The 27,224-nt window shown below is 52.3% G+C and overlaps 2 protein-coding genes and 5 non-coding genes across 7 annotated transcripts; 6 read left to right on the top strand and 1 right to left on the bottom strand.

Moving 5' to 3' along the window:
• Positions 1-200: 200 nt before the first annotated feature.
• TRNAA-UGC (transfer RNA alanine (anticodon UGC)) lies at positions 201-272 on the bottom strand. The gene has a single exon. It is a non-coding gene; the product is annotated as a tRNA-Ala (tRNA).
• A 196-nt stretch (positions 273-468) lies between these two features.
• On the top strand, positions 469-540 carry TRNAD-GUC (transfer RNA aspartic acid (anticodon GUC)). The gene has a single exon. It is a non-coding gene; the product is annotated as a tRNA-Asp (tRNA).
• Positions 541-1,027: 487 nt separating this feature from the next.
• Positions 1,028-1,100, top strand: TRNAF-GAA (transfer RNA phenylalanine (anticodon GAA)). Its single transcript has one exon. It is a non-coding gene; the product is annotated as a tRNA-Phe (tRNA).
• Positions 1,101-1,316: 216 nt separating this feature from the next.
• Positions 1,317-1,388, top strand: TRNAD-GUC (transfer RNA aspartic acid (anticodon GUC)). The gene has a single exon. It is a non-coding gene; the product is annotated as a tRNA-Asp (tRNA).
• A 444-nt stretch (positions 1,389-1,832) lies between these two features.
• On the top strand, positions 1,833-1,904 carry TRNAA-UGC (transfer RNA alanine (anticodon UGC)). Its single transcript has one exon. It is a non-coding gene; the product is annotated as a tRNA-Ala (tRNA).
• A 3,047-nt stretch (positions 1,905-4,951) lies between these two features.
• On the top strand, positions 4,952-6,390 carry LOC118257262 (polyubiquitin-B). Its single transcript, XM_035565011.2, has 2 exons — positions 4,952-5,103; positions 5,616-6,390. The coding sequence occupies exon 2, from the start codon at positions 5,622-5,624 to the stop codon at positions 6,309-6,311; it is 690 nt and encodes a 229-aa protein (XP_035420904.1). The 5' UTR covers positions 4,952-5,103; positions 5,616-5,621; the 3' UTR covers positions 6,312-6,390.
• A 2,013-nt stretch (positions 6,391-8,403) lies between these two features.
• Positions 8,404-27,013, top strand: SCARB1 (scavenger receptor class B member 1). The gene is made up of 12 exons (XM_035565010.2): positions 8,404-8,611; positions 12,257-12,414; positions 14,112-14,253; positions 14,716-14,919; positions 15,226-15,321; positions 15,660-15,772; positions 17,454-17,620; positions 18,113-18,231; positions 19,905-19,978; positions 20,813-20,864; positions 21,311-21,457; positions 26,504-27,013. The coding sequence occupies exons 1-12, from the start codon at positions 8,492-8,494 to the stop codon at positions 26,624-26,626; spliced, it is 1,515 nt and encodes a 504-aa protein (XP_035420903.1). The 5' UTR covers positions 8,404-8,491; the 3' UTR covers positions 26,627-27,013.
• The last annotated feature ends 211 nt before the right edge of the window (positions 27,014-27,224 follow it).

The following is a 27,224-nucleotide window of genomic DNA, read 5'->3' on the forward strand; positions in this document are numbered from 1 at the left end:
GGAAAATACCCTGTTGTAGCTGGGTGTGTGTGTGTGCGTGTGACAGATGCTGGAATGCCACAGTGTGGAGTGGCAGCCACGGGCAGGAAAACAAACGTCGAGTCTATTTACAAAGCTGAAATTACAGATCTTTCGGAAACTCGACAAGCAACTGGCTTAAAGCAAGCTTTAAACCACAAAGAAGGAGAAAAAGGGAAAAGTGGAGATGCCGGGGATTGAACCCGGGGCCTCATACATGCAAAGCATGCGCTCTACCACTGAGCTACATCCCCAGTGCGGTAAAAGCTGTCCTGGCAGCGCAGACATAGCGCACCCAACCGTCCCCCGCGCCGTGCGGCCCCGCTCCCGGCCCCGCCGCCCCCGCTCCCCGCCGCCCCCTGCACCCAGCGACACGGCCGGGCCGGGGAGCGGAGCCTGCAGCGCCTTCGAGCCTTATAGCGGCACCCGGGTGCCCTCCGCCAGCGCCTGTCCTCGTTAGTATAGTGGTGAGTATCCCCGCCTGTCACGCGGGAGACCGGGGTTCGATTCCCCGACGGGGAGGTTGCGAGCGTTTTCGTGCCCCGTGGATGGTGTTGGAACGTGCTCGAAGCCGTTATTTAGCGGGGCGGGGAACGTGCTTTCTGCGGGGATCCTCACTCGGTCAGCAGTAAGGCGGGGGTTGTAGGCGAGCGTTTGTCTGTTTTGCATCTCAAGACTGCTAAAACCGAGCACGCTCTTTGCAGGTTTGTTATTTTTTACTTTTTTTTGTTTGTTTGCCGGGGGAAGCGGGCTGCAGCCGCCCTGCGGGCACCCCTGTGGCTGTTACTGTGGGGTCCCTGGGGACCCGGCCCTGCTCTCCCGGGGTTAGCAGAGCAGCGCGGACAGGCGGGGGAAGCCCTGACCTGCACGGCAAACCCCGTCCCGCAGGCAGCGGGCGCTGCCGCGAGTGGGCGCCCCCCGCGTGTTCGCGACCGAACTGCGCTGCGGGCAGGGCACCCACGGGTGCGGGGCGGGGTCGTATCCGCAGCCAGCGTGGGGGCTTTCAGCCGCCGAAATAGCTCAGTTGGGAGAGCGTTAGACTGAAGATCTAAAGGTCCCTGGTTCGATCCCGGGTTTCGGTAGAGCTTTTTTTTTTTCTCTTTTCTTTCTCCTTTTCTCGCCCGGGTGAGTCGTTCTGCCGCCGAGCGGGGCCGCAGCCCGTTCCCGGTCGAAGGAAGGGCTGTTTCGGGTGGCGTTTGGCGGCGGTTCCCGGCGGGGACAGCAGCGGGAGGCGGCGGGTGCCCGAGCGGCGGCGGGCTCAGCGGTGAGGTGGCCCGCGGTGAGGCTGACCTTCAGCATCCTCGTTAGTATAGTGGTGAGTATCCCCGCCTGTCACGCGGGAGACCGGGGTTCGATTCCCCGACGGGGAGGTTGTGATCTGTTTTTTTGAACTAACTGATTTTTTTTTTTTTCTTCCCTCCTGAACTTTTCCAATTTCCGAAGGCGGAGAAATAAATAAATAAATACAGAAACGGGAGCCGCGCTGCTGCGTGCCACTCGCAGCCTGACCCAGGGCCGAGCAGCCCCAGGGATCTCGGGGGGACATGCCCAGGGATCTCGCTGCCCGTCCTATTCCCCCCCACGCCCTTCCCGTCGCCCCTTTCCCCACCCGTTGAACTAACGAAGCGCACCCCCGCTCCCCGGGGAGGCCCCGGCCGGTGCAGCCAGACGTGCCCTGGCCCTGCCGGTGCCTCCCGAGGGAGCAGGGGCGAGCGGCGGCCGCCCCCCCGGGTGGGACCTGGCGCTGGGTGCCCGCCGGGGCAGCCCGGGGGGCACGGACCTGGCCGCCAGGCAGGGTGGGCAGCGCGGGGCAGGGGGATGTAGCTCAGCGGTAGAGCGCATGCTTTGCATGTATGAGGCCCCGGGTTCAATCCCCGGCATCTCCAGCGGTGCCCTTCCCCTTTTTCGCCCCGGATTTTACCTGGGGTTAGGGTTGCCGCGTCGTGCTCACCAGGAGAAATCTCTGCGCACTGAATGCGCAGGCCAGAAAGGCCCACGGGGGCACAAGATGGCTCCTTTGTCACTTGGTTCTCTGCAGGACTATGCAAACACAAGATTTGTATGTCTAGCTGGGTATTTTCTTGCCAAACTGTGGCCCCGTAGATGCAAACCCTGAAATCTGGGGGATGCCGCACGGCTCACCCTGCCTGACACCGCCGCAGCCCCCGAGTTCGCCTCCACCCAACCCTGCAGGCAGCACAGAGCTGCTTCAGGGCTCTCTGCACCACGCTCCCAGAAACAGACAAAGGAGAAGGCAAAAAAAGCCAGGACATGGCAGATTCCTGTACTCACCAGCTAAGGTGGTTGTGGGAGTTTTTTTCCTGAAGCCTTGCTGGCTCTGAGCTGGCTCAGTGGTATCTGCTCATCTCGGCTGTCCTGGGCCAGCTGGAGTCTTGGCAGCATTACCAGGCTTTGCCCGGAGCAGGGTGTGAGGACTTCTCAGGAGACAACTCACTGCTTTGATCTTGGGCTGGCCTGGCTCGCACGGCTGTGTCTGGACTGGGAAAGTCATCAGAGCTGCGAGGGATGAAAGGTACAGCTCAGAAACCTGAGCCCATGCAGATCTCAAAACAGCTTTTATCTACCCAGTTCAGTTACCAGCTGCTTTATTTACCCTGTTCAGTTATCAACAGCATGTCCAGCTCCCTCTGGTAGGGGACTGCTGACTAGTGACACATGTAAATGACATTTCCTGTCAGAGTAGTTAAAGCTATTTATTAAGTGGTGTTAGTTTGGCTATGCTACTGGTATGTCTGCAGATCCCTGCTGTAAGCTCACTGGACAGGATCTCTCTGAGCAGCTGTAGTTCTGGAGTATAAGAAACACAGGGGTACAAGAACGCGACAGTTCCTGCCCCAAAGAGTTTATAATAATAGGCACAAAGTGCGAGTGTTTTGGGCACAGGAAATCAATATTTGTCCGTACAATATGTCATGGTCTGCTAGGAACACTGTCCTGCTATTCACCAAGCTCGTCCTGAAATCTTAGCAAGGGGTGACTTGCAAAGATGGTGTAGGAGAAACATGAAGTGGCTGTGCTCATGGAAAGCTCCTCCCAGCAAGGGAAAGCATTGTTCTCCTGCAAGCCACCAGACATATTTAAGGACTGGGTTGCATTAGGGCATAACATCTGCCTTGCAGTCTGAACACAACATGAATCTGAAGCTTTTGGAGTGTGTTGCTCCACAATTCGGTTGTAAGGTTCAGAATTCAGGTACAAATTAAAAGTTGGACTAGATGACCTTAGAGGGTTTTTCCAACCTGAGTGATTCTATGATTCTGTGAAATTCACCCACAGCGCTCAGTGGTTGGCTGCCTAGCCAAATTAGATAAAGAACAGCACTGTACCATCTTCATTTATGGCTGTTATAATTTTATCTTGTAATGAAATAGAGTGCCATGTGCCTTTTCAACTATTTGAGACTAGTTCAGAGTTACATTCTGTAACTAAAGAATAAGCTTAGCATTATTTTTCAATTTCAGATGATGGAAGATCTCTTAAAACGGAAAGTCTATTCAAATATTTAGTTTATATACATGCATACATTGTAAGCCATTGAGCATGATTCCAACCTCATTCTGAGCAAAAATCAAAAGACTTGTGGATTATTATTTTTTTTTTTTTCAGATAAACCACCTGGGTGTCTGAGCTGCTTTTTCTTTATGATTATTATTGCAATGCTGTGTTTTAATACAAATGCAAGGCAGGAGAGGCTGGGAAGATCCCCAGAGCATTCCCCTCCTGTAAAAGCTCCATGTGTCAGGCAAACGCAGGCCGGTTTCCCCCAAACCAATCACAAAGCTGTTGCTGGGTCTCCGCTCCCTTCCCACTGGTGTGCAGCCCTGGGTGTCAGCCGCGTCAGTTCGGTAGGCAGTGTTTTTCTTTGGGTACACAGAAACGAAGGATTTTGTAAGCAGATTGAACCAAATGGCATCCAGCGAATCTTGCAAACAAAGCCTCATTTTGTTCTCAGCTTTGCCCTTGAATTGCTGTACGTTTTGACTACGATGGCACAGGAGCCAACTGAATGCAACACGGACCTAACAGACCATGCTCTGTAAGTGAGACCACAGTTAAAAAGAAGCATTATTAAATCTATTTGTGGTTGATTTTACCTCAGTTGGCAAGGCCTTATCCCTGAGTTGCAAACTCCATTATACCTCAGATACATACTCCATACTCACTTGTTCCTCACATCCTATTTCCCTTGCCAGGTTGCTGCCTCTCCCTGCAGGCCTCTCCTGCAGCCTCCCTGACCTGACGCAGTCTGTGCCCGGTCTCTGCCCATCATCTGCCTCGGCCACGGGCCTGGTGGGTGTCCCAGCACTGTGGTGGTGGCGTGTGTGTGGCTGGACACTGGTTTTGTTTTTCTGTCCTTTGCTCCATGCCAGGAGCACGTTTACAGAGGTGATGGCAGCACAGAGGGCCTTAGCACGGCCCTGCCCGCAGGCTTTACCTGGCACTTCGTGTTGTCTCACACCGCTCCTGGCCCAGGACAGGGAGACCATACTGCCACTTCTCTCCCTTTAGCAATGTGATGAACATGGGAGACTTTAACACCACGCAGCTTTTTGCACAGAAGTGTTTCCTTTCCTCAGCAGCCTCCAGGCAAGGCCTGCGAGCGGCGCAGCCCCTCACCGTGCCCACGGCAAGAAAACCGAGGGACGTTTGAAATGGAACGCCTCTTCTGGGGCTGAATAAAATCCCTGAATAAAACCGTGAGGCTGACAAGAAGCTTTTAGCCACATTAGGCGTCTCCAAAGGGAGGCACAGCACTCCCCAGCCCCGCTCCGTGAGCTCCAGGCCCGGTTTTGCGACGCCCCGCATCGTGCCCTCGGCGCCGCTCCCCCCGCGCCCAGCCCCTCAGAGCCGCATCACCTCGCGGCGCGCCGATCCCTCCGCGCCGCCGGGCCTCGCTCCCCTGCGCCCGCCCGGCGGAACGGCGGAGAAATAGTGCGCGGCGGAGTGATCCGCGCCGCGGGGGGCGGGGCGCAGACGGCTATATAGGGGGCGGGAGCGGCGTGTGTGGCGTAGTTGGAGCCGGCTGAGGGCAGGGTGAGGTGCGCTGTGCTCGCGGGTCCTGTGGTGAGTGCTGCGCGGCCGGGTACCGCCGCGCCTCAGCGGGTGAAGGGGGAGCGAAGGCTGTGCGTGGGGCTGGGTGTGGGCCGGGTAGCCGGGAGAGGGCTGGATGCGTGCTGAGGGAAGGGAGGCGCGGTGAGAAAGGCGGCGGGGCGCGGGCGGGCCGCGGGCCAGGGCGTTCCCTGCCCCCCCCCCAGCGTCAACCGTCGGCGGAGGGGGGGAGGGAGGGAGGGAGCCCGGCCAGCCGCCGGCAAAATGGCGGCCGCGCAGGCGCGACGGCCTTGCTCAAGATGGCGGAGGGCGGGTGTGTGGGGCTGGAGCGGGAGGGAGCGGGCGGGAGCGGGCGGGGCCTGGCCCCGCCCCCTTGTGAGGAGGGCAGGGCCTCCATGGTGACGTCACCGCGCGGGGCCGGGTCCTTCTGGGTTCCAACTGCGGTGGGCGCTGGGCAGGCGGCTGCTGGCTGCCGGGCTGCGGCCCTTAGGGGACACCTGCCTAAAGCTCTGCGTCTTCTCTTCCAGGCAAACATGCAGATCTTCGTCAAGACCCTGACAGGCAAGACCATCACCTTGGAGGTCGAGCCCAGTGACACCATTGAGAATGTCAAGGCCAAGATCCAGGACAAGGAAGGCATTCCTCCCGACCAGCAGAGGCTGATCTTTGCTGGCAAGCAGCTGGAAGACGGGCGCACCCTGTCTGACTACAACATCCAGAAGGAGTCTACCCTGCATCTCGTGCTGCGTCTCAGGGGTGGCATGCAGATCTTTGTGAAGACCCTGACAGGCAAGACCATCACCTTGGAGGTTGAGCCCAGTGACACCATTGAGAATGTCAAGGCCAAGATCCAGGACAAGGAAGGCATTCCTCCTGACCAGCAGAGGCTGATCTTCGCTGGCAAGCAGCTGGAAGACGGGCGCACCCTGTCTGACTACAACATCCAGAAGGAGTCCACTCTTCATCTTGTGCTGCGCCTGCGGGGTGGCATGCAGATCTTTGTCAAGACCTTGACAGGCAAGACCATCACCTTGGAGGTTGAGCCCAGCGACACCATTGAGAATGTCAAGGCCAAGATCCAGGACAAGGAAGGCATTCCCCCAGATCAGCAGAGGCTGATCTTTGCTGGCAAGCAACTGGAAGACGGACGCACCCTGTCCGACTACAACATCCAGAAGGAGTCTACCCTGCATCTCGTGCTGCGCCTGAGGGGTGGTAACTGAACTGGAGATCTGTTGCTTGCTTCCAACTAGAAATTTCTCTGCAGATGTTCATTCCAATAAAGTTGTTGCATCCACAAAACTGGTGTCTCTTAAATTATGCGAGAAGTTCTTTCAGTTGTTTAATTGCAGTTAGAGATGGAATAATTACATACTTTCTGAATACAAAGGTGTTATAAAACTCTGTTATGCAAGGCTTATATATGCTTTGCAAGACTAACAGTTGCAATACTGTTCTCCTGCGGATGTGTAAGTGTTTCTGTAACTATCAAAGGCCCTGACAGGAGTTCAGTGCTGGTTGCGGTTGTTACGCAGCTGGTAGCGTTGTGCAAGCATGCATCTGTAATGGAACATAACACTGCAAGTCCTTCCTGAGCTGGAAGGCTTCAATAACACTGCTTTTCCTGGTGGTGGGCTGGGTACTGCCCGTAGTGTTTATGCACTCATGTAGTAACAGCCATCAGGATGGTAATCTCAAGTTCCTTCAAAGGCCGGCAAACTCGTCTGACAGTGCTGCACAGTGCAGTGGTGAGAATGTCAACAGGGATCCTGCATCCCTTGAACCAGATGCTTGATGCTCTTTAAGCCTTCAATCAGTTACTGGGTTGACTCTTTTTTACCCAGATTGAGCCTATTAAGCAGACTGTAACTTCAAGAAGTACTAGCTTAAGGGGTACCTTAAGCATTTACGAATGCGCTTTGATCCCAGCTTTCCATGAAGTGGAAATACTATGGTATTAGTGAGCTGAAGTGGTAGGGGGTGGTTCTCACACTCCGGGAATGCTGACAGAAGAGAAATCTCCACTAACCTACTTGGCAGGAAGCTGCAGGTCATAAGTAGCTGACTGTGCTGCACCCTAGATAGGGAAATGGGGGAAAAGGGCCCGGAGTTAAATAAGAAATCAGAAGTATTCCAGGCAATACTGGGCAGTGTTATGTGCTGGTGGGTAGAAGGGGGAGTGCTAGGATTTGGAATAATGTTTTCAGCTGAGCACGGACCTCAGTGGGACTTGAAGTAATCTTACAGCATCGAGGTTGGAAGGGTGGGATTCCGGGAGGGAAAGCAAGGTTTGTCTTGGGTGATGTTAATGGCAATTTATACTGGGTTGAAAGAGTGGTAGGAAAGAAACTCCTGGGGCTTTGTGGCCTTCAAGGAATGAGCTTGGATAATCAAGGCTCGTGCTAAACTGGAGAAAGCCTTTGGACTAAATTGCGTGCCAGGTAAGTGTGCCGTGCCATCACCGATGTCCCGGGGTGTCTCTGCTGGGCTGGCCCTGGGTTCTGCCCTCGCATGTCACCAGCTCCAAAGGGTGATTCACACCCGTGGGGTGGGAGCTGCACGCGCCGTGCTGCCCCAGGGCGCTCAGAGCTGGAGGGGTGGACTGAAATAACATAAAACAGCCCCGAGCAAGTGCAAATACAGCTCGTGGTGGCCTGCTTTTTCTGCCCTCTTGACTCACTCAAGCTTAGGTAGCAATTAAAAGTCCAAAAGCCCTTCGGCAGAGCTTTGGGTGGTCTGTAATGGGGCTCCTTAAATGCAGGTAGGTCATCTGGGGGTGGGTGTATAGGTGAGAGTGAAGAGAACTGGGCAATCTAAAAAATCGGGCACTGCAGCCCGGTTAGGTTTTCTGAGGTCCCCAAGGGGGGGACTCTGCTTAGGTCCCCATCACAGGTCGGTGAAGCTTTTCCCTGGAAATCTGACGATTAAAAAAAAAAAAAAAAGAACAACAGCTGGAAGGAGAACTGATTTGAACAGTATTTTCCTATTCTGAACAAAGCCATGCACAGGCAAATAATGAACTGGCCACCACAAATCATGGCCAAACCCCGCCCAGGACCAAAAAAAAGCAGTGCAGTGCTTTAAGATAATTTTTTTTTGTTTGTTAATAAGTGCGTCAGTGCAAAAAATAATAAATAAATAAATAAAAAACAACAACAATAACAAAACCCTTTGAGGCCATACAGCCCCGGAGCGCTGCGTGCCGAGCAGGAACCCCCCGGCCAGCGCCTGGGGGACTGCGGCCGGCGGGGGCTGCCCGGCCCCGGCCCCGGCCCCGGTCCCCGGTCCCCGCCCCGGTCCTCGGTCCCCGCCCCGGTCCCCGCCCCACCGTCGCCGCCGGGGCCCGGCCATAAAGCGGCGGCCCCGGGCCTCGGGTCCGCTCCTTTCGCCGTTCCGCCGAGCCATGGCCGCGGCCCGGCGCAGGGCGGCGGTGGGGCTGGGGCTGGCCGGGGCGGCCTGCGCCCTGCTGGGGGTCTGCCTGCTGCTGGCCGGGCCCGCCATCGTCAAGGAGCAGGTGGTCAAGGTCAGCGGGACCGGGACGGGGGCACGTCCCCCCTAAACGTGGGGTCGGGGGCCGGGGGCTGCGCTCCCCTCTTTGTGCGGCGCTGGGGAAGGGGAGAGCTGGGCCCCGAAGGGGCTTCGGTGTCGCTCGCTCTCGCTGCTCGGCGTGCTGTCGGGGTTTTGTACCCGGGCAGCTCCGTGCTTGGTTATGGCGAGTGGGATGGGGGCTGAGAGGGGGCTCGACCCCGTTAGCAAGGGGTTTATGTGCCGAGGGGGTGACGGCGCTGGTGGTGCTGGGCGCTCCTTTCGTACCCGTGCATGCGGGCTCGCTCGTGCAGCGCGCTTTCCCAGCTGGCGGTGGCACGGGTGGCGTGCTGGGGTGCTCTGGAAAAGCTCTTTGTGGGGTGATCTCCGAGACTGAGAAGTTGGAGTTGGCCCCGTGAAGACCTCCGTGACCAACAGGAGAGGTCCTGCACCCCAGTTTGTCCCCGTGGGTGTGGGGCTGTGCACCGAGGTGCTGCTCCACTCAGGAACCGCTGCGCAGAGCCCCGGGGACCAGCGAGGCTGTCCTGGTGGGCAGCACACCAGTTATCCCCAGTAGCGAGCCAGCGGGCTGTGCTGGGCAGCCCAGCTTCCCCCCGCTGCTCTCCAGCTCCCTGCCCTCGGAAGAACAGGGGGAGGAAAAGACAATGGAAAGGGCTCGAGGGCTGAGATAAGGACAGGGAGATCACTCACCAATTACCATAGCAGGTAAAACAGATGCAATGTAGGGAAATTAATATAATTTGTTGCCAATAACAGACAAGAACATAGAGAAGCTGAAAGCAAAACCACCTTCTTCTCCATCCACCCTCCTCTACCTCCTTTCCCCAGGCAGCCCAGGGAGCAGGGAACGGGGGCTGCTCCCCTCCCCGTGCTCTCCCCAGCATCGCTCCCGGCTCGGCTCTGCCCAGCGTTGGGTCCCTTTGGAGCCCGTGCCTGGCCTGGGGCAGCTGCTGGGCTCTGCTCAGGGGCACCCCTGCAGCTACCGGATCCTTGCTGCCGATCCCAGAGCCTGGGCTCATACCCAACCAACTTTTTTCCCCCTTGCCCAACTGCCTGGCTGTTTCTCCAGGCTCTCACCTACCCAAGCCGGCCCCTAGCTGTGTGCCCCTGGCAGAGGAGGCGAACAGCGAGTGGCTGGAGCTACCCATGCCAAAAAGCCTTTGCTAGGAACCAGCTTCTATTGAAACGTATCCTCCGAAAGCGCTGCTGACTGGGCAAAGCCAACCAGGGTTTTGGCTCAAGCAGTACCGGTCAGTCTTTGTCTGATTTTGTGGCCATCTGGAGCTGGTACCAGCAAACAGAAGGCTGAAGGCACCTCTAGAACAGGGGTGATGTGCTCAGTGCAAGAAAACTTCATTTCCTTTAGATCATCTTGATTCTTTCTGCCCAACTAGCTAGTCCCTGGTACCTTGCAATGAGAACAGAAGAAGGGGAAAAGACCAACCTTTATTTCTCCTCAGGTCTCCTTTCGTCTCAGCTACTTGGGCTCCACATCTTCAGCACGACCCAAAGGGTCCCAAATTCTTACATAGCTTAAAATAAAATGGAAAAACTGAGTGCTGATGTCTAGGGTGGTGAGAAGTATCCAGGGGCTTGCCGAAACTTCTGGGTTGGTATTTGGGGTGGTGGGTGAGAGGAAGAGCGGGGCCTCGAGGGCAGCAGGGTTGGCCAGGCGGGTGGAGGCTGCTTTGCCAGCCCTGCCTCGCTGAGCTCTGCGTGGGAGGTCGGGATGGTGCATGCTGGTGGAAAACCACCTAGCGCAACGAGGTTATAGCTTTGAAGATATTTTTGGTAAAGGAGTGTAGAGGAACTGTTGTGAGTGCCTATAGAGCTGGCCCTGCAAAACCTGGAGGCACCTGGAGCACCATGGACCTGCCTAAGATACGAATCCAGACAGGAACCCTCATTGCCTTTAGCAGATGCTGGCAGGTAGCGTTCCTTCTCCGCATGGGAACTCCCGCGCTCTCCCACCTGGAAGCCAGGACCAGACTTGCAGCGCTGTCTTTGGATGAGACGAGTGGTAACCAGTCTCTTTCAGTTCCTCAGGAACACAGAGCAGCATGATCAGGAGATGTCAGATTTCTCAGCGACACGTTGTAACCCGTCTAAGTGAAAAAATAATCTATTTTTATTGCAGACACATGACCGTATTCGTGTTGACTTACAAGCAGCTTGACTCCGCAGCCACCCTGTTGGGTAGATCTGACTTAGCGACACCCGTGAGGGAGCTGGAGCTGCTGGTTTGGATGGGAGAGGGCTGAGAAAGGCAGCAGGGAGCTGGGATGCAGCTCCATCTGCCTATGTGCAGGTTATATAAATGCATGCATATGCAATGAGGAGTCTGGGGAGTGCCAAACAGCACAAACAAGTGAAAGAAAGCAGATGTTGTTCAGGCTCTGCTGGACGCGCAGGAGTAAGGGTTATAAAACAGCCTAAATAAAATCTTGGCTGCTCTTGTCCTAAAATTACTCCTTTGTTATGAAGTCTGTGAGGCTGGCAGGGCTGAGGTTGATGCGGAGGTGGGAAGGGTTTGCTGGGGGATGGATGCAAGGTCCTGCTGCTCGCAGGTGGCACAGCCTGGCCACGGGACACCGAAGGGAAGACGTGGGGAGGTTTCTGGCAGCTTACTTCTCACTCTTGCCACAGCATCAAATGTGCGGAGCCCAACCAAGCTGCTGTGGGGCCGAGCTGCAGCTGGATAATGCTCACATGTTGTTGCCGATTAGTGGGTCAGACCCGCTTCCATAAACAAGCTGGGTTACTTAACTGTAACAAGGGCTTGTACTCGCAGAGATAGCAAAGCTAATGGTGGAATGCACTCAGAAATAGGTAATTAAGAGCGATCAAGCTCTGGGTGTGCCAGTCCATAAAGTAGCCCCCAGGAGGCAGGGAGGGAGCAGAGACACAAGTGGCCAGGTGCCAGCACCTGGAGGTGCTGGGGAGGAGGTGTGGGGTTGAGTTTCTGCAGGCATTTCCCAGAAAGTGGGACAGTGATATGGAAAACACAATCATGGATTGCCTTTGACCTGCCTTATGACAAATATGAGTCACCACAGGATGGCAAGTGAGGAGAAGCAAAGGCAACTTGGACACAGTTTGGCTGCCATCACGGTTCTCTTTGTCTGTTTTTGGGGAATTTAGTGGGCCTTCCCTGCTGGTACCCAAACAGTTGTGTTGTCCAAGGACTAGTCAACTCTCCCAGCCCTTGCCTGGTTCTGGCAGTGTGGAGCTACCAAACCTGGTAAGTGAATGGAAGCCTTTGGAACAGGGTTTCTGTTCATGCCAGGCAAGTCAAACCTGCAGAGCTGTGAAAGAATTCAGTGCCGGCTTGTCTAGCACAGTGAAAGCCTCCAGCACATCGAAACGGCTTTGAAACCCTGTGGGTAGGAGTCTGGCAGGCTGAGTCTGAGTATATAAGCCTACAGATATCCTGTGGCACGAACGTGGTGCTTCTGCATACATAAGTTCCCATTTTAGAACTGGCTCTGTTTCAGTCTGCAAAACGCTCTGCGTCCTCTAGAGATCCCCTGCCGAAACTGCCTCCTTCAGCCGGGCCCGATGCAGGAGGCGAGGGTGGCTGTGCTCAGCTGGGGCCACCAAGCCTCTTTCTCTTTTTCTGCAGAACGTGAGGATCAACCCCAGCAGCATCTCCTTCGGCATGTGGAAAGACATTCCGGTCCCCTTTTACCTGTCGGTGCACCTCTTCGAAGTGGTGAACCCCAACGAGGTCCTCGAGGGAGGGAAACCAATCCTGAACCAGCGTGGGCCATACGTTTACAGGTCAGGTACCGCTTGTGGTCCGTGAGCTTGGCTGATCTGCTGCCTGCCAGGCTTCTGGCTGCTCCCTTCAGGAGGGGAGCACCGTATTAGCACACCTGGCATGAGCCTGGTGGCACAAGATTTTAAAGCAACCCAAATGTGAGGCAATTGCTCTGATCATGCTAAAACCATGTGTGGGACCTCTGGCCAACAGGGTGGTGAGGTTGGTCAGTGCTTCAGTGTGAGTTGTGGAGCTTGGTCCTGTGCTGGGACCCTGGGCTGTACAACCAGACCTGGGCTGACAGGGTCCCAACGCAGGTGTGAGGGGTGTTGGTATGGTGGTGGGCAAATCCCATCTCCAGACTGGGTTTCAGTTTGGTCTTCACAGTGCATTTAAGAGTCCAGCTCCAAAGCTGGAATCGCCTCAATATGAAGTTTCAAACTTCATGGATTGATGTAAGACTTACCATCTAACATGATGAGATGCAGAATCTGCCTAAAATGAATGATCTGGTCATGAGAACCAGTGTGGAGCACTAAGACTTCGTTGGGTCCACCTAGAGCAGGACTCAATCCATTTGCCATGTCTAAAGATAGTTGAAGCCCAGATGTCTCTGTGGACGTGGTATCCGAAGTAATGGGAGATGCTGAAATGAGCATGTGAGCTTACCCATAAATAACAATATTCAAGATGCTAGCGCATGCACATGTAGGCAAAGTCAGGTCAGCAGCCTAAGCAAGCTCATGCGGGAAGATTACTGGTCTAATCCAAAGCTGTTTGAGTAGTGCTGGGGAGAAGCCTGGCAGTATGTGTATGCCCTCATTTCCCCTGGGCTTGCTGGGTCAAACTGTAAGACCATGTGGATTCTGTATGTTGTGATCACGTCAGTCGCTTGGCTTGGGGGAAAGGCTGCACTTCCACTGAATAAGAATAAGCAAAGGGGCAAAGCTTATTAATGTCCTGCTGAGCAAGATTAGTGCCCTTCCCTATCATGGACCATAAAACAGAGGCTCCACAATAAAGGACTTTGTTTCTGCTGGTGGGTTGAGCTGCAGCTCCCCAGGGAGCTGTAACCGGCTTGTGATGCTGGGGACAGCCTCGTGCCGTGGCAGAGCTGTGAGGCTGGGCTGTCCCCACAGCATGCAGCAAAGGATGGGAAGCACACAGGGTGCCCAGACCCAGGAACCGCTCGGGATCTCCGTGTCAGATCTGTGTGGGCTTGACAGTGGGGCTTGTGCCATCTTGTTTGGTCCCCTCCTGCCACGCAGGTTGCATTGGCGCATGGGGAGGTGCAGATCTGCTTATCTGGGCATCTCGCTGGTAGGGCTGGGCTTTTCAACAGCTGTAGGAGAAGTGATAGAGCGGGCTTATTCCTCCGTCAGGAATAAATGCTTTTGTCTCGTGCTTCTCAGCAGCTGGGTTTTGAGCTGGCAGGAAACACGTGGTGCCTGCAGGCTGCTGCCGAATCCCATCCATCAGGGATGCCTTGCGCTGCTCGCAGGCTGCAGTGCTGCCACGCACCTGGACCATGGTCAGGGTGTGTGACTGGCACCTGGCACACTGCCTCTCCCGCTGCCCCGAGGCTTCTTGCTTGGATTTGGTCTCCTTTCTCTGCTCAGGAACAAGGCCGGGCCTGTGCAGCCCATCCTTGCTCCATGGGCAATGCAGCGGCACTGTGCGGGGGAAGGTTCCCATGGTCCCTCCTATCTCTTTGCAGAGAGTTCAGGTACAAAACGAACATCACATTCCATGACAATGACACCGTCTCCTACCTGGAATATCGGAAGCTCTTCTTCCAGCCAGACTTGTCTAATGGCACCGAAGATGAGTACATTGTCATGCCAAACATCCTGATGTTGGTAAGGACTTGCTCCCCGGAGAAATACTGGCTTCCGAGCTTGTCGGGAGGGTGTTGATGCTCAAGGCTAACCTGCAGCTTACTTTCTTGTAGGGACTGAGTCTGGTGAAGCCATGGGGTGGTTAAGCTTACAGAATGCAGTTTTCTGGGTGTTGGTGGTTGTGTTGGGCTGTTACCCTGCCAAAATCAGAATGTGTAGAGCGGCTGGCAAAGCAGCTTGGCTCATGACTACAACTTCAGCAGAGCATTGTCTGGGGAAATGAAACTTGTGAGCACTCAGTGGCTGTTGCCACAGACTGTTTTCTGCCCAAATGTGGGATAAATGGTGAGCCTCAGTCTGTCCAAAGGATTTCTGCAAAACTGAAGAGCGCGGCAGCAGAGGGAGGTTGCTGAGCACTGAAGATGCATTGCTTTCTCTTTGGTAATACAAGGCTTTTGTCTCAGAGATTGATTTCTTTCCCAGGGAGCATCTGTCATGATGGAAAACCTGCCAAACTTTGTGAAGCTTTTACTGAGCGGGGCCCTGGCTGGCCTGAAACAGGAGGCCTTTATGAACCGGACGGTGGGGGAGATCCTGTGGGGCTATGACGACCCTCTTTTAGACACAATAAATATGATTGTTCCTGGCCTGATCCCGTTCAAGGGGAAATTTGGCATGTTAATAGGGGTGAGTAAATTCTTGCTTGGGAAGGCTAAAATCACAGAAATACTGTTCTTGCTATTGAGAGTCCAGGCTGTCTGCTTCACAAACTGCTTAGAGCAGCAATGTGTAATTGGTGGTGGTTGTGTAAGGCTGCCTTAATTTTCCCCTCAAGCAGAAACGTGTGTGTTGGAAGCTGTCTCTAGCAACCAAAATAAAACTTTAATAGCTTACAGTACATGAAGCACTCCTAGTGCTAATGAAGCATGCAAAGATGTCAACATATTGCAGTCTTGCCACATATAATGGATTGAAAGTTTCTTCTCTCTACAGTTTAACAGCTCCAATACCGGATTGTTCACCGTGTACACGGGCATGAAGAACATCAGTAGAGTTCACATGGTGGATTCATGGAATGGGTTAAAGAAGGTAAGTGTCAGCTGGCAAACCTCTAATATGGGGACAGTGCCTGATCTCAAGCCAGATAAATGGAAAGCTGTTACTGTTGTATTGCTGGGTCATAGATTTGAAAGCAAATGTCTGTGGGACCTCAACTGCCACAACTTTGATTTAATGTCAAAGCAACTGCAAAACTGCCAGAAGGCAGCCAGATGGCAAGAGGCTTGTCATCAGGTGTTAAGTTCTTCCATCTTGAAGGACTTTCAGTGCTGCTACCTCAAGTTCCTATGGAAGGAATGGCAGAGGTGAAAGCCAGCTCTCTGCCGAGCTTCCAGTACTGAGCTCCTCTCTCTGCATCCACCCCGCAGGTGAACTACTGGCAGAGCACCGGGTGCAACATGATCAATGGGACCGCGGGGGAGATGTGGCCGCCGTTCATGTCCCCGACGTCGTTGGAGTTCTACAGCCCCGATGCCTGCAGGTGAGGCTGCAGCAGGCAAGGCACGCTGTCCCCGTGCAGGTGGCAGGATTTGTGATGTGCATGCAGAGTACCTGTGCAGCGAGGCGGAGTGCTGAGGACTAGTTTCTGTAGGTAAAGGTTCAGCTGCAGCTCGGTGTTGTAGTGTCTGAGCTTTGCAAGTAGTATAGTTGTCTAGCTGCATCTTAATGGTATTTCTAAATACCTTTTAGATCACTGGGGAAGCTTATATGTCGAACGAGCAGAATATAACCTGTCTAGATAAGATGTGGGAAGAGGGAGGGAGAAATATGGGTTGTCATAAGGAAATGCTGCATTAGCCCCAGCACAAGCAGTGCTGGGGGCTGTGCCGCTGCTTCCAGGCTGCTTCATTATTTTTTTTTTGTGAATGCAATACTTCATGGTCAGCTGTGCACATCTGTATGACACCCTGAGTTAGCTGATCATACGGAGGTTAAGTACCCCCGGAGTCTGCCCTGCTCCTGTGGAAGCTCCATGAGGCTGGAAGGAGGGGAAGTGAGGCAGCCAGCCTGGCACAAAGCCATGTCCCCAGCTTGGGGAAGATAATGTTAATTTAGGCTTTGCAGTTGCTGCAAAACAAGCAAAGTGCTCATGCTGAACAGAGAACAATGACCTCTTCAGTGAACAAGCAAAGTCAGCTGAGCCAAGCATTAGTGCAGGAATTCCTCTACACAAGAGGCATCAGCAAATACCAAAATGACCCAGAGCCAAGGACTTTCAGGGAAGTTTACTAGTAATCAAAGTTTAAATACATATACCTGTTTTTGAAGAACTACAGAAGTCTTTTAGGAAATGAAGTATGTTTCCTGGCAAGGCATAAAATGAAGTGGAAAGCTGAGTTTCTTGTGAGCCCAGGAGATTGCTGCAGGACAGCGCTGTGGGTGTGGGTCCTGTGGAGGAAGTGGATCCGTCTCCTCACAAGGCAGAGCAGTCTGTTCTCCCCAGATTTGGCACAGCCAGAACTGCCTTGAACTGCTGAACGTGCCTTGAATTCCCCTCCTCAGTCCTGGTGTCAGAAGGCAGCTATGGCAGTAAGCTGTCCCCTTGGCCTGCCTGGGATGTCTGCATCCACACAAGTCTTGCTTGAGCATGAAGGAAGCAAACTTCCCTCCTGGAAACTTGCTTCTATCCTGGACATCTGGTATCGATGATGCAGCATCAAATCACTGGTCTGTTGTACCCAAAATAAAATCTTGCTGTGTAACGTAGGTCAAAAGGTAAAATCTTCCACTATGGAAAATGGATGGCCTATATGCTGGAGCTGTGCTGCAAAACAGATTTAGTCAGTGTCCATCCCCTGCCACAGAACACTTCTATCTCAGAGCCAGTGCTTGCACAAAGAAGGTATTATCTGTGGCAGAGCAGCCGTGAGGATTACTACATGCCCTTAAACAAATCATATCTGGATTCTGCAAACAGATTTATAAGCTTGTGTGTTTCTCTTCATGACTAGTCCCAACCAGCCCTTTATTTGTGCTTAAAACATGGAAAGCAAATGGCTTAGATACATATTCCTGATCCAAAGCTCTGTTCTGGGTGTTTATCTTGATCTCAAAGTCTAAGTTACATTGCAACTGCATCTTATCCAGCGAAGATAAGAGCCCAGTTCTGGGCTGGGAACCTGTTGGCTAATCCTGATCCTTCTCCACTGAAACTCTTCCAGATCCATGACACTGGTGTATGAGCAGTCGGGGGAGTTTAAGGGTGTGCCCACCTATCGCTTTGTGGCCCCGAAAACACTCTTTGCCAATGGCACGGACTATCCCCCCAATGAAGGCTTCTGCCCCTGCAGGCAGTCCGGCATCCAGAACGTCAGCACCTGTAGGCTGAGTGAGTGCTCTGCTGTGGTTCCTCCTTGCTGTGCCAATATTAAACTCTAGAGATATGTGAGACAAGCTAACCTATGGGGGGAGGGGGTGGAACCCAAACTTGTGTCCATGGCCCTACAGCAGCCTTGTTTGTGGGAAGGGCTGAGAGCTGGCCAGGCCCATCACCTCCCCCAGGCTGGGAGCAGGCAGGCCGCCTAACTGCCAAACTAAATTTTAACTTTGGACAGTGAGTATAGGTCATGCAGGAGTGAGAATTCGGGCTTCAGTGCCCTAACCCATGTCTGGATGGTGAATTATTGCTGTGTGGAGTGGTATATGGGGGAGAAGGAGGCTTAGACACGGGCTCTTAACCTTCTCAGTGGAATAAGCTGCCAGGAGGGAAAGAAGGAGAAGGGTATAAAAGCCTGCTCAAATATTTCAAGGGCTTAAAAATGTCAACACAAAACGCTCAGGTGGGGTTGGATGGGCTTAAGGTGTCCTTGTTCTCATCCAGATGCACCGATGTTCATCTCCCATCCTCACTTCTACAACGCCGACCCAAGCCTGGTGAACGCCGTTGAAGGCCTGCACCCCAGCAAGGAGCACCACGCGCTCTTCCTCGACGTGCACCCGGTGGGGGGCCCGGCTGCGGTCTCGCCCCCTCGGAGGGGTCTCTCCTCGCACCGGGGCCAGGCCCAGGCTAAGTGGTGGTGGGGGGAGCCTGTCACTGCGGCCTGGTGGCCTTGCTCTGCTCTCGTGGCGCTGACTTGAGCAGGTTCCAGAGTGCAAAGTGGCGAGGACATGTGCAGATAAAAACGCTAAAGCCATAAACTAATTGAATAACTGGCCAGCCTTCTAGAGAATTGCAGGACTAATTATAAGCATAATTGTTTTGATAAGCACAGTCAGCTTCTTTCCACTGACTCAGGAAGGCCCACAACACCAGGAGGTGTATCTAGCAGCAGCAGCCAGTTACACCCCAAATCTGTAAACACATACTGCTGTGAGAGCTGACTGGCAAAGTCTGAAGACCATTTTGCAGCTGAAGCTGTTGCCACCATTTTGGAGCTGTTTTTTTCCACCATCTCAACTTGCCCGTCTAGCTGGCTGCTTCTGTACTGGGCTGCTTCTTGCATATCTAAATGTAAGGGTGAAGTCACCACTCCAATGGTGATGACTTGAGGTGTCTTGAGTCATCTTTGTCCCAGCTGGTGATGGGGAGGAGACTTTGGGTTCTTCCACCCGCGGCCCACTCTGCATGTGGCCGTGGGTGGGACGTTTCCAAACATTCAGTAATAGCTCAAGCAAGAAACCAATCTCCCTCTTGAGGCAAGGCAAGGTAAGCTTCTTACCTAGGCATTGGGTTCTCTGCTTTTCTTATCACAGTTAAGGAAATCTAATTAAGTTTATTACAGTATCAAACCTCTTCTGATAACAGTACAATTAAAGTCTTATCTAGCTGCAGTCTGCTTTGAACAAGCAGGGACAATCCAATGAAAACTCTCTGCCCTTAATGTGTTGCAAAACTGCAGCATCATGAGAAACCAGTGCCAAAAGACCCAACTTTGAAGTGTGGTGTTTTCGTGGTCTTTGTGTTATTGGACAGTGATAGCTGTTGATATGTAGTCCTAGTTAAGAGAAACATTCAGTGTCCTTTGTGTGCATGAATCTTGGCATCGGTGTATTCCCATTCTCAAACCTAGTGCAGGTAGGATGAGGAACAGAAGAGGCTCATCAGACTTAGAAAAAAAATGAAGTTTCTGTTAAAACGCTCTGCCTAGGGAATCACTTGCAGGTTGCATATGCTACTTGGTAATTTGAACTTGCTTAGGTTTGGTCCTACAAGCCTTGTGTCACATAAAGCACCTCCCTGAGTTCATGCTGTCTGCCTGTTGAACGTGTGCTGCCTTCTGCAGCAGTCCTGCCTGTTTAGCTTAGCTTTTTGCCTTCAGACCACCCCGAGGGAACTGATTCCTTCTGGATGCTGCTGCATGCAGCTCACTGACTGGCTAGTGGGTCTTCAAGTGCAGGGGACAGACCCCAAAGTACTGTGGGGACAGGGCTGCCCCTCCATGAGCCTGGGAAGCAGTACCTGATTGACCAGTGCTGGTACACTGGTGGAAACCCCAGCCTTGCTCCTGGCCCCATGTGCAGCAGCTGCAGTGGATCTCTGGATGGTCTAATTCACTGCTTTGGAAGGTGGCACCCAGAGCAGCTGTGATGGAAAGCGAAGAGCTGCTTTTCTGCAAAGCTCTCATGATAAATGTGGGCTGTACTGACAAACTGTTTTTTTCTCTCCTGTGCAGATGACGGGCATCCCCATGAATTGCTCCATCAGGCTCCAGCTGAATCAGTACTTGAAGCAGGTGTCTGGTATAATGTAAGTGATCATCTTTTACAAATGGCCATCTCTCCCTCAAGCAGGGAGTGCTGCTGGCTCTGGGGTCACTGCAGAGCTTACTCTCCTCAAAGATGAGGCAGCTTTGACATTGCCAGTTGTCACCATTGCAGAGGCCAGCTGGCTGATGTGGTGAAATGTCAGCTGTTCCAATGACCTCAAACTGCCGTCCTCTAGCAGTGCTGCATGTGCCTGCCTGTTTGCTCAGCCCCAGCAGTGTTTTGTGCACCCGACCGGGCAGCCGATGCAATACGGATGCACTGCTCCTGCTGGGGCACAGCGGCAGTTTGCCTGCATTGTGCTGCTGTTTAGGAGTTACCCCCAAAATGAGGAGACCAAACACACTCAGCTCACAGAGCTGATAGTTGAAAACTTCTTTCCAAAAAGATGCTTTCAGCTCTATTGTGGAGGTTGCCTCTGTTGTGTATAGCAGCAGACAGCCTTGATGCTGTGAGCTTGGCTGTATCACCCTGTAGTACCGTGCAGGTGACTGAGATAGCTTGGAGCTGCAAAAAGTTCATTCCCGTTCACTGAGTTAATGTATTTGTAGCCCAGATTTGGCGTGGCACTTATTGCTGTCGTTGGGCAGTTAAGCTCACATGGAAATGTCACCTCCGCTCTTGCATGGAAGTCCCTAGATGGACCTGGTCCTTGGAGGGGAGGGAGCTCCCTGCAGCAGCAGGAATTGCTGCATCCTTGCACCAGTAACCTGACCACTGCTGGTCTACCAGATGCTTCTCTTTAGGAAGGATTACAGTAGCTGTGGCCTGATCAACTGGGAATCTAAATGTGTATTTCTTTTTTCCATCCCCACAGTCAAACAGGGAAAATTAAGCCAGTGGTGCTGCCGCTGCTGTGGTTCGCAGAGGTGAGCTGCCTTCCTTGACCTGTTTCTGAAGATTGTCCTGTGCAGGAAGGGGGAAACTGCATTGCTGGGGAAACTCCACTTTGAATAAAGCTTTAAGCCAGACAGACTAATTAAGCAGCCAACAGTAGGCTTTGCAATACTTGGCTGGGTGGTTAATCCCTCTGAGCTGAACAAACCCTGCACTATACTGGGCGAACTTCTGGCTCTGCCCTAGATGTGGGGTTAAATAGAGCCCAGAACAGTGCTGCCAGCATCTGCACGCTAATGTGGGCCAGTGAGTGCGGTCCTACAGATGTGTGCATGTCCAGCTATTTGGTAGAAGCTACTGGCCTTAGTGAGTCTTTCCTAAATTTCCTAATCTGTGGTGGGAGAGGAGTTGCACAGATGGTCTGTCTCGGCTCTGGATGAAAGCGAAATGCCTATAACAACTTTGCTTTCTTGGGCAGAGTGGATACATTGAAGGCTCAGTCCTAAAGCAGTTTTACACCAGCCTGGTGCTGATCCCATCCATCCTAGACTACCTGCAGTACATCTTCCTTGGGCTCAGCGTCCCGCTCATCATCTCAGCTGCTGTACTCATGATGATGAGTCAGGTAAGAAGTTGCAGATGTCAAGTGGGAAATGCTGTTAGTCAAATCAGATTTAATCAGATGATGTAGATTGGGCTGACAATCTAACAATCCTGATGAAACATTGGCTGATGCTGTGAATCTGTTACAACCTAAAGCAGAACCATGTCCTGATGGTGCCAGTACATAACAGCAGGACTTCCTCAGCTATCAAGAAATTGGGCTGCAAGTCAATAATTTAAAAGCGTTTCTGGCCATCTCAGCATGCAGCACTCACTGACGTGGGCTCCCATAGGAGGAAACATTTCTCAGCTCATCCCGCTAATGAAAGAATAAGCCTAGCTCTTCAATCTGGTTTCCATGTAAAGCAGCAAGTCTGTGCTATCACCCAAATACGTATGTCTCTGCAGGGTCCCAGACATTCTCTCATCTAATCAGAGCCTTCTCGAGGGGATGGCTACTTAAGTTCAATTTGTTCACAAATTAAATGTAGTAGCTGTTTTCTTACAGGAGGGGCACAGATACCACGGCTGCTTCTCAACCCAGACCAGACCCTGTCTTTCCCTGAAATTCACTTGTTTCTCTACAAGTGAAACTGCCCAAAATAGCTGTGGAAGTTAGACCCCCCGACCTTTGTGGGTCCAGGCTAACCAAGAAGCCAAGACCTCTGAAGGCTGCAGGAGCTGGCAGCTTGGTGGGAGCTGCCCCACGAGGGGAGAGCAGTGTGGGGGCCTGGCTGGCACACGAGTCTGATCCGTCTGGGCAGGAGGCTGTGGGGACAGAATATAAAACAGCTCAAACGCTTGATGGTGATCTGTGTCTCCAGCTGCAAAACACTCATCTGATAAGAGCTAAAGCTTTTAGAGAGCTTAGCGCTGAAGTAGAGATCTAGCTCTCTACCCTAACCTATATCAAAGCAAGCTTATTTAGTTTGGCGTTACAGTCAAATGGCTTGAGCTGGCTCTAAAGCTGCAGATAAGAAGAGGCTACATGCTGGGATGAAAAGGCAAAGATTAGGATGAGTGGACTGAGGTGAGAGCATGTGCGAGAGGCTGCCTTTGCTCAACCTGTAACTGCCCTCACTGAAATGCTAATACAAGCCCACTTTAAATAGCTCTAGGGTTCTCCAAGTATCATGTAATTGGATTTTTACCAAGCCTACAACTGCTTAATTGACTTAAACACATGATTCCAAATCTACTTGTTCTTCCACGGGCTCCCCTGTGGTGTGAGAGCGGTGCTAGGGGCTAGGGCTCAGCACTAAACCCTTATTGTGCTCCGAAATGCTCAGCCTTTGAGTGTGCTGAACCTCGTGGCTCCAGCAAATGCAAGTGGGTTCAGCGTAGCACCAGCATATCTGAAAAAAGTCAGTATTTGCTGGTCAGCTGTTTTTGAGACCTGCTGCAGCCCTGGGCTGGCATTTCCTCGCCCTGCCTTGTGCAAGTTTTACTTCCTGGTGTCAAAGAGCCTTAACCATGCCAGCTGGGGTCAGGAAGAAAAGCTGGCTTTAAAGTTCACTCAAAAGCAGCTGTTCGGTCAGTTTGAAATGTCCCAAACCCAGGTATAAGACAACTGTATTTGGGTGCTCAGCCAAAGCGTTATGAAGTGCTGGAACTAAAAATAAACTGCAGGAAGTGTCTGACTACCTGAAAAGTAAATAAAAAGCCTTAATGACTTTATAAATCTCTAAGGAAGCTATGCAACAGCACATTAAAGTCTCTGCCTAATGAATAGATAAGAGCTTGTAAACTGGACGACAGCAATTTGCAGCCAAGGTATGTTCCTCTGATTGAAGTGTTGCTGATCTAGTGATGATTGCTTAATCGTGCACAGTCCTCCCTCTTGGGGCAAGAGCTGATATCAGAGGGGACACTGAAGAGGGGCATTGTCCACACCTTCACGTGTCTGCCAGTGGGAAGGTCCTGCTTAATCCAGTTCCTTCCTAGAGTTTCTTGCATTCCTCTGGCTTCCAGAGGGAGCGGTGTGCTGTAAAACCAGTCCAGATGAAGTGCTGTGAGACACTTAAATCTTAGTCTAGTTTACAGTGGAGCCACTTTTAAAATGCATCTGTTGGACCTGCACCTGGAAGTGTGCATATTTGTTGTGCAGGCATAAAACATGCCCCAATGCAGCATTGTAGCTCTCCTCAGCTGACATGACCTACAGCCTGTGTAATGAAACATTTAAAAGGCAAACAGACCATTTTAAAACTGGCTTGATGCCGAAATCTTAAATAGGGCTTAGTTTAACTTAGATTTTGAAATCTTCATTAATAACTAGATCATACTTAAACACTGATTGAAACATCTTTTAAAATCTCCTCCTAAAATTGGACCCTCCATGGATTTCATGTCAAAGTGCACCATAAACTAGCCTGATTATCTTCTAGGAAAAATGCTCTTTATTTTGGAGTAGCAATAAAAAGAACTCAGACAGTAATAAGGCCAACCAGGCCTCCTCTGCCAGAAAGCTGCCTCCAGTTAAAGTGTTGCGGGAAGCCAGACTGTAGGTGCGTACTCAGTCAAGGTAACACACTCTTCTCTCATCCTGATTTGATTAAACTGTGTTCAAAACCAATCAAATGGAAACGTTTACGGTCCATGTGTTCCAGAGGTGTCTTCCTGGCAGTCTTTGACATAGCGGTGTTGTCTCCTGGCTTTAGTATTCAGGATGAATATCTTAATACTAGCACTTACCCAGGCTGTAAGAACATGCTTATATTGTTTCTCCCTGTGTACCTGATCTAATAATATCATCAGGGATTGAGATAAAAAATAGGTTTGGTGTGAGGAAATGTTTTTTCTCACCTTTTTCCCTTCGAGTGTTTGAGATCCAGAGGTAAGTTCTTAAAAGGGCAAAACTCATGGGGGTAACAGAGGCACCCAGCTGGTGGGTTTTGCTTCGCTCTTGCATGCAGAGAACCTTGATGGAAAGGCTTTCAAGAGGTAGTTTTATGTATCAAATATCTGGGTTTGTATTACAGAAGCACAAAATCACAGAATCATTGAAGTTGGAAGGGATCAGTGGAGGTCATCTGCAACACCCCTACCCAAGCAGGGCCACGTAGGCCTGGTTGCTCAGGGCCATGTCCAGATGTCTAAAGTATCTCTGAGGATGGAGATACCCCTCACTGCTATGTGCAGCCTGTCACAGTAAAAAGAAAAAAAGAAAAAAAAAAAAAAAGCAGATGTTCAGCTCAAACCTTTTGTGTTTTAGTTTGTGCCCATAACATCTTGTCCTGTCCCTGGACACCACTGAAAAGAGCCTAGCTCTGTTGTTTTTGCACACTCCCTTCAGATGCTTAAATACATGGGTGAGATCCCCTCAAGCCTTGTCTTCTCCAGGCTGAACAGTCTCAACTTGGCCTTTCCTCATATGAGATGCTCCAGTCCTTTACTCATCTTTATAGTTCTGCTTTGGAGTATCTCCAGTAGCTCCACGTCTCTCTGGTTCTGGGGAGCCCAGAACTAGATGTGGTACTTCAGCTGTGTCTTGAGTGCTGAACAGAGGAGAAGAATCACCTCGAGCTGCTGGCTGTACTTTGCCTGATGCAGCCCAGGATACCATTAGCTTTCCTCACAACAAGGGCACATTACTGGCTCATGTTGAGCTTGGTATCTATCCACCAGTACCCCCAGGTCCTTTTCTGCAAAGCTGCTTTCCAGCCAGCTGCCTGGGGCTGTTCCTCCCGACGTGCAGGGCTTTACACTTGCCCTTGTTGGAGCTCGTGAGGCTCTTGCCGGCCCATTTCTCCTACCTGGCGAGGTCCCTCTGGCGTATCAGCCACTCCTCCCTGCTGTGTGTCACCTGCAAATTGCTGAGGTTGCACTCTGCCCGTCATCTAGATTATTAATAAAGATCCTAAACAGGGCTGGACACAGGATTGACTCCCGACGTACACCAGCAGTTACTGGCCTCTGGTAACTTTGTGCACTGATCAGCACCCCCTGGGCCCGGCTGTTCAGCCAGTTTTAACCCACCTCACTGCCCATCCAGCTTCTCTATGAGAATCTCACAGGAGACCATGTCAAATGCCTTACTGAAGTGAAAGGAGGCAATGGCCATGCTCTGCCCTTATCTACTGAGCCAGTAATTCCCTCAGACGAGGTTACCAGGTTGGGCAAAGGTGACTTTTCCATTGTGAATCAATCCATGCTGACTGATGACTTGGTGTGCCTGGAAACAGTTCCCAATGCTTCCCAGGGACTGAGGTGAGGCCGACTGGCCTGTGGTTCCCTGGGCCCTCCCTGCCCTTCTTGAAGACAGGAGTGACGTTTGCTTCCCTCCAGTCTTTGGGCACTTCTGCAGTCACCGTGATTATTCAGAGGTTATTGAGAGTGGCTTTGCAATGCCAGCAGCACTTGTGGGTGCGTTCTGTCAGGGCTTGTGGACTTACTTTGCTTAAATATGCTGACATGATCCTCTTTCACTAAGGGTATGTCTTCCTTGCTCCAGGGTCTCTGGGGTTCCCTGCCCCCTTCAGCAGCAGGCCCACATCTTCCTATTGTCTCCTATGTACTTAGAGCAGTACTTCTTGTTGCTTTTGACATCCCTTGCCCGATTGAATTCCAGCTGGGTTTTGACTTTCCTAACCTCATCCCTGCATGCTGGGACAGTCTCTGTATTTCTTCCAGGTTACCTGTCTCTCCTTCCACCCTCTCTTTGCTTCTTTTTGGTATTTACGCTTGGCCAGGAGCAACTCATTCATCCATATGCAGGCCTGTGGCCATGAGAAGACCCTGCCCATCTCCCTCTTGCCTTCTCTGGTGCTGTGCAGCCTACTGGCTTACCCCACAGCTCCTCTACCTGGTGACGTGGCCCTTCAGGCTGGGTGTTCAGGGATGCTACAAGTATTGGGGGGCAGGAATGGAAATAACTTCACGCTGTTAGGAGAGGAGATGAAAAAATCTTCAATTTGAGATGCCTTCAGAAAAAGGTGGAAAAGGGTGGACGTGGAAGTCCAGGGGTTTTGGGGCACGAGTGCCCTAGGTGGGGGTGTGGTGTGCGTGCTGTAGGGTCTGACCTGCAGCACTACTGCAGGGCTGTGACTGCTGCCCTCTCTCCTCGCAGAGATCCGCCGACGAGAAGAACCCGCGTGACCCCGCCACGCCAAGTGCGCCGCCCCAGTTCTCTGAGACAACGCCGCTCCTACAAGACTCCAGCACGCCGTGCCAGGATGCCGCTGAAGCCTGAGCTGCCGGCCCTGGCATGCTTCCTGCTGAGGCACGCGGGGCGAGAACCACTTTGGATCCCCAGGGGTCTCTGGAAGGTGACGTTGTCCTGGGCAGCTCTGCAGAGACCCTGCACTGTTCGGCAAAGCCACGGGCCAGCACCTCTGCACCAGTGCTCCTGCGCTGGGCACACAGTGGGGAATGTCCTCGTCCAGCCCCCCCGAAACACAGCGTTCGAGAGCCCTTGGCCAAAAGGGGCCCACACTCACTGCAGTCCCTCTGTCCCTGAGGGCAGGCAGGACTGAAGACTGCTGCTGGCTGATCTATTGTTTTGCAATTTAAAACTGTCTATTGCCAGGAATAAAAGGCACTTTAATAGGAGTCTTTAGAATAAACAAGGTTTGTATACGTAGCGCTGGTTGGATTTAGTGATCTTTTTTAGAGCCTCTGTTCATCTCACACAAATGGGACTTGCTGTCCCGAAGCCACTTACGGTTTTATTGCCACTTGATGTGACCAGGCTACACTACAAATCAATTATGGGTGCTGTCACAGCAGCCATGTCTCTCCTAAAGGCTTTCCAGGGTACCTGGAGCCTGCCCAGTGTTGCTTCTGCCTTT

The sequence above is a fragment of the Cygnus atratus genome, chromosome 17 (assembly GCF_013377495.2).
Source record: "Cygnus atratus isolate AKBS03 ecotype Queensland, Australia chromosome 17, CAtr_DNAZoo_HiC_assembly, whole genome shotgun sequence".
Lineage (NCBI taxonomy): Eukaryota > Metazoa > Chordata > Aves > Anseriformes > Anatidae > Cygnus > Cygnus atratus.